The 12,059-nt window shown below is 41.9% G+C and overlaps 1 protein-coding gene across 1 annotated transcript in view; it reads left to right on the top strand.

Annotated features, from left to right (window-relative positions):
* Positions 1–12,059, top strand: part of mycbp2 (MYC binding protein 2) — a 91,418-nt gene that overhangs the window by 9,438 nt on the left and 69,921 nt on the right. Inside the window, 3 exon segments of the mRNA XM_012864274.3 lie at positions 8,637–8,852; positions 10,753–10,906; positions 11,029–11,225. Of these exon segments, the coding sequence (XP_012719728.2) occupies positions 8,637–8,852; positions 10,753–10,906; positions 11,029–11,225 (567 nt within the window).

Here is a 12,059-nt window from a genome sequence, read left to right as displayed (position 1 = left end):
CTTAGCTACATCAGGATGCTACTATCATGCATATTGCATATTATATTATGGTGTGTCTGTAAATGGGCTGGAGTTTTTTTCTACTGCTTTGTCCAGTATCTACTCTGGTATTTAATTTTCATCTTCTATTCTTGGCGTTTCTATAGAGATTTTTTTTTAGCTTAGACTGGTTTGTTCTATTTTTTATTCATTTTTTTTCATTGCTAATAAGTGGGTGTAACTGTCTTGCCACTGTCACACCCGAATTTCCACCTTTGCCGGACAATAAAGGAATTCTTATGTTATCTAATGCTAATCAGGAGCCCGCTGCGATGTTTGGGATGTTAGTGTGGTATGTTTCCATAATAACATGCTTTAGTGTCGCTGTGACATGGATATGACGTACCCACTCAAGTCCACAGATAGCTGGGGGAGTTTAATTTAGATTTGAAATGACAGAATGTGTTGAGGTGATATCATCAAGGCAAGCTTAATCTCCCAGAAAAGATTTTTCTTTAAATAGATGTTTGAGTAAAAAAAAAAAAAAAGCCATACTTCAGTCTGAGTTATTTGCTTCGCATTAATGTTTCACATTGAAGCTACTGAGAAATAACTGGAATAGTTTAATTTGTGACATCTTGATACATTTCTTAACATGATGTGACGCAAGCTCAGCAATAGATAATAAATAATGATATTTAATAATAAATTCAGCCAGTTTGATATAGAGCAGATCTTTGGAAAGAGGAAGTAATCCTCTTTTCTTCGCTGCAGGCAGGGAGATCTTTCCTTTTTAAATGCTTCAACAAGCTTAGAGGAGATATTCAACATCCTGACCGAAAAGCAAAGCTTCACAGAAGGGGTAATGCTTATCCCTGTGTAGTGAGGGTAGCACTACTTGAAAAGCACAGACGTACAATTACTCTGTTAGAAATATTTATGAAAAAAAAAGGGAAAAACCGACACGACTTGTGTTAACATCGCAAGATGTTGTTGGTTTACTTTTTCTTATCATTTTTGCAATTGCATTTTTAATAGTGGTGTAAAGATGCATTCAGCACAAGAACAGACAATACACTGTAATGAATTCAAAAGAACAAGACAAGATTTTTAACAATATTTTGGAAGAAACTGAGAGGCCCTTTTATAGATTCTCTCAAACCCAGTGAAGATTTTACAGATCACAATGGAAGTGAACAATGTGAACTGCTCAAACAAAATTAAAGGAACACTTTGAAAACACATCAGACCTGCAGGATATCCAGATTGACGTGGAATGGTTAATGTGTTGGGAACATTAGGATACCACTTCTTTTGATTAAAATGAAAACGATCAACCCCACAGAGCGCTTAAGCCAAACTCACCGGGGAAGTGAAACTAAAAAACTGATGCAGAAGGCCGGTCCGGTTAGCTGAATTGTCATTGGAGCAACTCAGTAGTTTGTATGGTCCACACTTCCTTGACTTCATGCCTGACAACGATGGGGCATGCTCCTTATGAAATGACGGATGGTGTCCTCGGGTATCTCCTCCCAGATCCTGACCAGGGCATCACTGAACTTCTGGACAGTCTGAGGTTCAGCCTGGTGGCGTCGGATGGACCAAAACATGACGTCCCAGAGCTGTTCTGTTGGCTTTAGGTCAGGAGAGCATGGAGGCCATTCAATGGTATCAACTCCTTCATCCTCCAGGACCTGCCTGACTACTCTTGTCACATCAGGTCAGACACCACCGAGCATCAGGGGGAACTGAGGACCCACTGCACCACTGAAGGGTCTAACAATGGGTCTAAGGGTTACATCCTGATATGGCAGTCAGGGTGCCATCGTTTATCCTGTTCAGGTCTCTGCTTCCCTCCATGGATATGCCTCCCCAGACCAATGCTGACCCATTACCAAAGTGATCACACTGAACGTTGTAGCAGGCAGCATGATGCTCATCGTAGCGTCTCCAGACCCTTTCACGTCTGTCACGTGAGCTCATAGTGGACCTGCTGTCATCTGGGAAGAGAACAGGATGCCCGAGGTGAAACCTGCCGGTTCTAGGGTCGTCTCCTTGTTGCCCCTTTACTGCACCTGTTCATTTAATCAACACCAGAACAGCTGACTCGGATCAATAACCCGCTCTGCTACTGAACTGACCAGATCAATATTTCAAAAGCTTAACTGACTTGATATTAAACTCTGATTACAAGGTGTTCCTTTTAAAGGAACGATAAGCAATAATTTCACCTAGTGGTTAAAATCTTTTGCCAAGATGAAATGCCAAAAGCTGCTGGGAACTGTCCTGTGATTGGTTCAGGAACCAGGGAGTAAACACGAGCTACACTGTGAACCGAAGTAGTTCCAGACCGCACCTCTAGGTTTGTAAGGAGACAACGTGACTAAGACACTGTTGATGGAGAGGACCGATCATTTACAGGGAATGTTAATTCCATCCTGGGTGAGAAATGGGACGGATTAGGTTCATTTTACAGTAAATTTCTTACTTATTGCTCCTTTAAGTTTGTATGAGCAGTGTATCACGCAGGAAATGTAGCTGCATTATTAGTGCGTGCGATATTGCAATTACCAAGGACTGCATTAATTGCTGTCAGGATGGATGTTATCCTTCATGTGCTCACATTCTTTCTATTGACGATGTACGATACGGCCATGCCTGATGTATGTTTCTACTGGCTGGAAAACTAAAGTTCACACAGATCAGTGGGACACTGTGTAATACTAAAGAAAGAGGGATTCAGAAAAACATGGCTTAATTGGAATCAGCATATGAGGCTACGCTATCAGTAACCATGCAAAATGCAACGGTGGTGGCGATTTTTGCTATAATGATACATTTTGCGGTTGAGGATCAAATCCTGAACTTAAAAGTGTTGCTGTGTTTCTGCTTTGGGTTCATTGCAAACAAACATGACCCGCTTTTTTAAGACGGTACCATCCTACTACCGTTTTACCTCGATAACATTCCTTTGCTGCAGTAAACAATGAAAATCACCTAATTTAGCAAGCATAGGATGGCTGAATGCATTGTACTAAAATAATTAGCTGACACGGAGATTAGCAGAGACAATCCAACAACGATGACCGTGCAACATGCACTCACATGCAGTAAATGTGCATATATGGTCCAATGAGGCTTGTCTGACAAATTAAAAGTAGCTTTTAAAAATAATATTTAGGCAGGTATTAAACATACTTTTCATAAATCCTAAATCTCTGTGTTTAAAAAAATAAGTGTAACACTCTAAAATCATTATAAATCATTATTAACAGAAGCAAAAGCTTGGACATTAGTTTATCTCATTAATCTATGTAATGTGCTTCACTTAAGGAGCCCAGTCATTGAAGTCAATGAACTTTTCAATAATCTAATATAAAATCATCTTCACAGTTTTTCCTTTTTTTTACTATCTTTTAGGGAATGTGTGATCAGTCCGCCACACGATGCAGTCCAGTGTTGACTAGTCTGTCTGTTGTGATCTTCATCAACACAGCAGCACAACTCGGGAGCGTCTTCCTCTCTCTCTCTCTTCAAAGGGAAAGTCTTAAACACAAGAACAAGAAATCCAGGGCCCTCAATATTAGCCTGAACCGACGCGGCAACTAGAGAGCTCGCTGTGAGGCGGACCGCACTCTGACCAGAAACGTCGGCGTGTTTTTAACGTCAGACCTCGTTATATAAGCGCTTTTACTTTTGCCACGGTGCCTAAGATCTCTGCTGTTTACAGTTTTTTATTAGTTTAGGGGTATTTCCTTCACATCCAAAGTGTGTCATTAGATGTCTTTAAGTGCTGCCAGTGACTCTGAGAAAGCTGTAAGTGCTGACTTCAAATCAGCGGCGAGGAGCGCACAGAAGCACAGGAGCAGCTGGCTTGAATCGTGTGTCGTACTTTTGCAGAGTGAGAAGAAACGTCGGATTTGCATATCCATTTAGTTTTTGCGCTTTCAGACACGGGTGCGTTGCCTTTTTTCTGATGCTGCGATTATTGCCGGTTAATCTTTCTCACCAAACGAACGCTGCACCTCTGAACTGCGTAAATGCGCCGATCTTCAAACGGCCGTGGCGTTTACGCATCAAACGCTTTAAAGCGGTCCTTGTAGGCAGGAGAAATAAAAGCCCCTAAAGTGAATCCTGCTTCGGTTTAGGCCACGTGTAGTTGTTGATTTTAGTTCAAATAAGCGTCGCACATTAAAGAGTAGATGCAAGTGCTGATCTTTAGTTTCTCTGTTCGACAAAGTCATCACAGCTGCGGGTTTGAAATATTTCCATGCTTTAATTCCATCAGGTTAAGGTTTTTCCAGCCCCAGTTAATAATGTTACACTAGTTATGAGGATCAGCTGACAGCGGAGCCAGCTTTCTCCTTCTCGCAGGTTTTTAGTCCACAATAAATGACCCTTTCTCTCCCGATAGATGACCTCACCTTCTGTGATCTGGATGCCATGAACGCGGCAGTGGATCGATGCAATTCTCCAGAGCTCGCCTCTTGGCTGTGGCTAAAAACACTTTACGCGCTTTGGCCGGGAAGGCAGTCAGCAATTGGTCAGATTGTTTATCGAGTTTCTCTGTCTGCTGTAGGATTGATTATAGAAAACCTTTAATCTAAATAATTATTTTAATTCGGGCCAATGAGTCGGGCCGCATTTATATTTAGCGTAAAGTCGATTTAAAAAAAAAACAAAACATATCGCTGGAGCTAAGTGAGGAAGAAGAGTGCTTCGGTAGAGCCGCTTGCTGTCCATTTTCAAATATGTATGCAAATTCTGGATATAAATGTTTACATTTGGACAGTGGGAGGTCTAAACCAAATTTAGCAGGGGGGCCAGGGTGGGGCCAATGTTTTTTCACAGGGGCACAGAATAAAAGATTTGGGGGGGGGGAACTTAACAGGTCAACATTTCATTGTTTAATATATTAAGCCATATAGCCAATTGTGGCTCTGGAACTGCAGGTTGCAGACCCCTGATCTTTTCTCAATACAGCGGGAGCTTAAAGTGAAACAAGTTAATTTTAAATTATTGTTGTTTTTTTATATTTATTTTTTTATTATTTTGTTATTTTATTATTGGGTAAAAACAAACGAAAAAAAATACAACTGATCCAAATGACCAGTCAGTCACGGTATCTTTGTCAGCATTTATCCTCCTAAGAAATTTAATATCATGTTTTTAGTACAGGGGCCATAACAGGGGTCAGGAACAGTTCTACAAGGGCACAGGCCCCTGTTGGCCCCTGTCTAGAACCGCCCCTGCATTTGGACATAACTGCATAACATCAGTCACATAGTAAAGCTTTTTTTTTTTTTGTGGAACTAGTGGCCTTTATTTGAAAGCGAACTGACAGGTTATAGGGTTGAGAGAGAGGAGGAAGACAGACGGACAGAACCGGGGCTCCCAGGCGATCGGCACCACCGGACCCTCTGACCAAAGCGTCTGACGTGTCTGAGACGGCCGTAGCCATCGAATATCTGTGACGACAAGCAACGGCTGCTTTTTGCTGCTGTGCAGGAACTTTGGCCACCTCTTCTTTGCTGAGTGGGTTCGATTTAGCCACACTGTATGGTTTTAAAATCATATTACACTGTTTTAAGTCCTGACTTTGAAAAGCCACCCGCTCTCTTTCACTAAAACTCCACAATGTTTTCTGTATAATGTAAAACATCACTTTGTATTCTTTTGTATTCGAGCAGCAGTTTTAACATTCAAAGTTCTCCCATGGATGTCATGGATTTGTGACCATTTGGAGGATCGCTGTCCTGGAGTAAATTTTGGATTCCAGCCACTTCCGAGAAGGCTGACCGCTCTAAAGTTATTTGTTCGTTTGTGATAGTGGCTGTCACTGCTGTGGGTTGGGCTTAGAAAAGACTGATAAATCTCAATGAATTGATGGTTTTTTTTTTTTAGCCTACTTCATGTTGCCACGCAGGTTCTGTTTTTGATTTCTTTTTTCAATCAGGCCGTGATCAGCTGTGGATATTGGCAGTGAAATTTACTTCTGCTTTTTATAAGAAAGACAAACGGCAGTCAGTCAATTAACTCGTGTTCTTTTTCATAATATTCACTCGGTGTCTCGCTATGGGATGCAGCCTCCCAAGTGGGGAGGTTACTTTTTCACAAATGGCCTGGTTGGTTTAGATAGTTGTTCCACTTAGTAGATAAAATCATAATTTCACTCAGGTTAACCTCTGATTGTGATACAAGGAAAAACAGAAGAAACGTGTGAGAGAGAGAGAGACTTTTTCACAGCACTGTACAAATGAAGCTGGGACACTGTGCGTCACAATATTGTGTAGCAATACATTGATTGCTCCCTCTATGGTCAAAATGGATTTTATGAGAGGGCATTATACATGCTGAGAGACATTCTGCAGCTTTAAAAAAAACAAACATAAAAGCAGAAGTCAGTTAAACTCTGTGACTATAACATAATTTCTCGTCTAGTTTTTCCCAGTAAAGGCTTTGGCCTTCCTGCGTAGGTTTTCAACGCTCGCTCTTAGTATGTTTTTACGGTTGATATACAACTCTTTTATCGTATGGGCCACACATTTATTTCCGAGACTTCATACCCTTTAAGGATAACTAAAAGCATTAGTTAGTTGAAATAGCTTTTAATTTGTGTTGTTGGAAAACTAAGGGAAGCCCATACAGTCCTTGTCGTAGGGTAGGTTAAAGTAATCTTGATGATGTTGACGTTAAGTGACAATAATAGGCATCATAAATATTTCTATTAGGGATTTTATTGAAAGGTGGCAGTAGATTCCCTCCTTCTGCCCCTTTAGCCATTTCTAAGGCGGCACCGGCGTTGCCAAAGCAGAGGGCTGCGGCCGCACGCCGTGGTGACTCACCCTCAATCTGCTGCCCGACAAACTGTGCGCTGGATGTCACGATGCCAAGCTCTCTACTACGCATCATACTTCACTGCTTGGAAGATGTCCTCCGTGATGCTTCCTGATAACATTTTGACATTGTCACGATATCTATGCCCAGGGCCCCTAACAACTATTGGCACCCTCTGCAAGGATTTATACAAAGCCTTAAATTAATTTTTTCCTACCCTTTTTTGTTTTGTTTTCAAAGTTCACCTTTTATGCTGTTTGTGCTGACAAGTCAGACTTGAATTCTCGCTCAGCTTCAAGTGTTGCAGTTGAAGGTGTTTTAAGCTCAATTATTGCCTATCGTAGGTTCCCTTCCTAGATATTTGCATGGCAAAGTTTGCTTATGTTTCCCATCTTTAAACTGTCGAAAAGAGGAACTGACCTGGCAAACTCTAATCAGCTCAAAAACAGTGGTTGAAAAAATCAACACAAAAATAATCCAGTTATCTTTATATGAAATGTTGGCGATGCCAATAATTGTGTTTCTTGGTATTTATCTTTGATAATAATCCGATTACAGGCTGGATAATTCTTAAATTTGTCGGTTTGTGAGTAGGGCTGGACGATAATTTAATAACGATATATATTGATCGCTAGACATCTATTGATGATAGAAAAAAGGGTCAATAAAAAGTTCAAAGCCATGTGGGTTAATATTACAGGTTAATATTACAGTCGTGAATCCTCCCAACCAATCACAAACGCAGACCCAGGAAATGCTCTGTCACCAAGCTCCGCCCCCTTCCAAGAGTTCAGAGAGCATGTGTTCTTTTTTTCTTTTTTAAAAACTTGCAGTTTTGGTAAAAAGTTGGTTAAATAAAGGGTTGAGTTTGAATTCAGTGTTTGCGAGTACGGTATGTAAAAATAGGTTGCTAAGCAACAGCATAAAATGGCCAGGGCTGCACATGAAATATGTTTTGAATTTGTTGATAATTATTAATATCGATCCAATATGGTTTCTATTTTACGGATATGTTTTTTTTCTATGTCGCCCAGCCCTATTTGCGAGTTTATTCTACTGGTGAATATTTTTTTTAACAAATATTTACTAGCGGTGTAAATAATTGTGCAGATTTCTATCTTACTGATATTGAAAGAAGCTCATTGTGCGTTAAGGATGGGTAGCAGGCCCTTTAATGTTGCATACTTCATCAGCAGACCACTTTAGAGTGCTTCCAGCTGCAGGGGAGCTTACAGGATGCTGGTCAGGTTTGGTTTGCTAGTAATAGCAGCTCTGGGGCGCAAAGGAACCCTAGTTTAACATGCAGAGAAATTGGTGACTTGGGTTGAGCTGAGCTTGAGCAATATTTTCACATGTCGTTTTTCCCCCGAGTAGTCAAACTAATAATGAAAGCTTTCTGTAAATATTTAATCTGAAGCCTGTTTTGGTCTGCATAGGTTGTCAGGAGTCCTACGTGTCTCTTTTATGTGAAGTAAGGATCCGACTGGAATAATTGTGCTAGGCCTGGCTGGGGTGTGTTTGGTGGGCAGATTACTTTCAAAACTAACTGTTTGGGCCAGGACGCTCTTGTAAAAGAGATTTTTAATCTCAATAAGACTTGTCCTGGTTAAATAAAGATTAAATTAAATGAATAAATAAAAAAATAAAATAAAAAAAACTGCCTCATGAACAGTGGAGAAACGTGAATGCAATGTGGGATTTCTGTTTTAACTGCTGTTGAAAATGTGGCTGTGAACGCATTGGTTAAGAACATGCTTACCAAACTAAGTTTTTAATTATCCGTGTTTTTTTTGTTTTGTTTTTTTTTTCTTCCTCCGCAGGCCGAGAGTCTGGACGGATCCCTCTTCGTGCCGGACATCAAGCTCCACAGCAACCCCTCTGCGTTTAATGTCTACTGCAACGTGCGACACTGTGTTCTGGACTGGCAGCAGAAGGAGGCCTCCCTGGCTCTGGCCTCCAGGACCTCGGTGCAGAGCGGCGAGTCGGACAGCGAGGAGGAGGAGGAGTACCGCGAGCCGGCGGTAAAGCTGCCAAAGGTCAGAACCGAGTCGGCGGAACCATTTTTTTTTTTTTTTTTTTGCGGTGCCGGCGTTGCTTGGCTTTCATTGCTTTCATTTCAGAATCGATCCTGTTTTTAGGTGTTTTTGATGTCTGCTGGATCTGATGACGCTCATTCTGCTTTTTGTCATGACTTAGCTTTATTAGACTTCACCAGATTTATGTCCTTTGGGGTTTTATTTTGTTAACTGCAGTGAAACAAACCCAGAAGCTTTGAAATGTTCTACATAATACCAGGACTAGCTGTGTTTAAGCACTGATCCTTTTAACCATGAACTGTTTAGTTCGGACACTAAGGCTCTTCACTATTTATCTGCACTTCTAGCAGGCTTGTTAAGGTTAAGGCGGTAAACGGTAAAGTGTCAGCCAAGCATCTCCACCGTTTTGCATAGAAAGTTTCCTTTTTCAGGCTGTAACCTTGTAGGCACATAGTATTTAAATGTATCAGCCACGTTTGTTCGTTTAGCTTCACCCCAGATAATTATCGGCCTATTGTGGCATTATTCCCTGATAAGAAAAAATAGCTTTTTCCAAGAAAAACAATTCTGCTCTTGACACAATTGTTAGGTGAAGCACAGGTATCATGCGGTGAAAACTAGATGAAACAAGGAAATAAGTGGGAAGGCGTTTTTTTATTTTATTTGTAGAAACTACTGCCAAGCCACATTAATCTAAAGTTTGTGGAGAAAGATATCGTGACGTTTTTAGCTTAAAAAAATATTGTATCAAACTCTACATTTTCCACATTTCACCAACATTATCCCCAGTGCCTGGCAGTTTTTTCTTCTTCTCTTGTCTGAGGTTTTTAAATCCTGTTAAATACATGAACAGGCAGTTTTATTCGTTATTTTGAGAAAAGGCCCGTGGAGCAGACATCTAGCCTGTGTACCACTGAATGCTGACAGAACCACGCCATCTTCAAAAGGAAAAGATAGGATGAGGAGCTTGCCCTCTTCTCTATGTCCACAGCATAAAATCTGATCTTTCCCACGATGCTAGTCAACAGGAACTCCTGTTGGAGTCCGACCCACAAATAAGAAAGCTCTGGGTATACGAGCGGCTCCTCAGAGCCTCCTTTCCAGCTCCCTCTGTCAGGTAAAAAATGACTCTTGGGTTTGCTGTTACTAAAGCAGTGCTTACCGTGTAAATGTGTCACAGCAGGGCGGGTTTTTATTGGTCGCCTGATAAAGAGGCAAGTCATCAGGCTCGCATCCCCTTTGAGGGAAACTCTTTAATCATTTTTATATGATACAACACTTTTACGGATTTGGTTTGAGTCCCATGCTGTCGTTAACTGTTGTGGATCGGCCATATGTTGCAAATATGTACTGTTGGTGATGAATGGGGGGGAGATTTTCATTTTCGAGCTTTAGGCTCTGCAACTATGGTTGTGATAGATTTTAAGAATTCAGTCTCCATAGTCATCATTAATACTGCTGTTTTACGTCTTCTTTTACTGCGTTTTTATGCAAAAAGGCCGACCCTTCACTGCCAGAAGAGGCCTTCTTCGCTTGTAAGGAATGACTTTGGAGCGTTATTTGATTCTCTAACGAGCTCTGTTTAAAGAGATGGAGAAGGGCATCTGTTTCTGGGCCAGGCTCTCCCACAGCCAATAGATGGCAGCTGCCATTCTTCCTAATGTAATAAGCGGATATTTAGGTACAGCCCCGGTAGCTGTACATGCTATAGGAGGTTTCTCATGTGCATGTTCTTTTTAGCAGAGTGATGTGTCATCTAGCCCCTGACCTCAAATCGTTTAATCAATTTTAAAATGTCTCAAACTAGGAAGATTTTCAAAATGTCAGTTTTTGCCACCTGGTACGTGCCGCCTTGCATCCCTGAACCTCAGTGTAGATCTGTTTCCCTCTTCGTCTGCAGATCATCGGCATCGGCCTGTGTGGGGTCTTTGAGCTGATAAAAGAGACCCGGTTCTCTCACCCGTTACTGTGCCTGCGCAGCCTGCAGGCTTTGCTGGACATGCTGCAGGGACAACAGCCAGAGGGCTTCCAGACGGAGCCTCCTGATGTTTTAGGTAAAGTTCAAAACGCGTTCCTCTAATTTAACCAGTCTGTACGTAATGGTAATCGCTTCTCATTTAATTTTCCCCCCCCCCAAAACGTCTAACTCCTCCGCCTTGTGTTTTGCTTTCGTCAGAGTCCCTTTTCCAGCTGCTGCTAGAGACCACGGTCCGGAGCACAGGGCCGAACGACCCCACCGGACAGGACATCACGGCCCTGTCCTGCGCCTGTCTTTTCAGTCTCGTGGTGGCGTGGGGAGATACAGGCAAAATCCTGCAGGCTGTCTCTGCCATTCTAACCAATAATGGTAGCCACGCCTGTCAGACTATACAGGTAAATATCAGCTAAACGTACTCAAAGTGGTTGAATTTAACGGGCAGAGCAGCCGCAGACGTTAGAGCTGCTCACCGTTTATTACAGACCTGCGTTTTTCACAGTTTTGGGTGCCGCAAATGAGTTTTCGTTGTTGCCAATTTTCCATTTTTGCACGAATGCAATTGGAGTGACTCCAACAATGATTACCTACCTGCCGGAGGTATCGCAGTCATTTTGATGCGGAGCCATAAACCTGTCGTATTTCACAAGAGACACCTGCTCCCAAACGAGGGCTGAAAAATGTAAATTTGCAATACGGCGAGATGTAAAGTCCACTCTGGGCTGCATAAAGCAACTCTCGCCACCCCCGTCCATTTCCTCCATGCACAGATGCCGAGGGCCCTGTCTGGACAGCTCAAATTGAGTTTAGCAAAATGTCAAGCTGCTCCAACTCTCCTTTTTAATCACGTTATTCTGCTTGAATTCCTCTGCCAGTTAGCTAATCTTCTGCCTTTCTGCTTCTCCATCATCTCTCTTTTTATCTTGTTTTTTTTTTTTCTTTTATTCTGCCAGAAAGAAAAACTGAATTGTATGTGGAAAGCACTTTACATTTGATCAGGGTTGCACCGGGGCTCTGCGGACTCACAAATGTTCATCCTTCACCATCTCGTTCACCTGGTTGCTTTTATTTTTACGTCTTGACTGGGCCGTGACTCATCACAGTGGCAGGCAGAGTACCACAAAGTGTGGGCTTCAGCGCTGTCGGTTGTGTGTGGGTAAATTGTTGGGAGAGTAGCGGCATTTGTAATCGCTGTCATGGTAATGGTGGCTGTGTGTGTGAGTGAGTTAGAG

Source organism: Fundulus heteroclitus, chromosome 7 (assembly GCF_011125445.2).
Source record: "Fundulus heteroclitus isolate FHET01 chromosome 7, MU-UCD_Fhet_4.1, whole genome shotgun sequence".
Classification (NCBI taxonomy): Eukaryota; Metazoa; Chordata; class Actinopteri; order Cyprinodontiformes; family Fundulidae; genus Fundulus; species Fundulus heteroclitus.
Note: the sequence above shows the minus strand (reverse complement) of the source record. Positions and strands in the feature narration are given on the sequence as shown.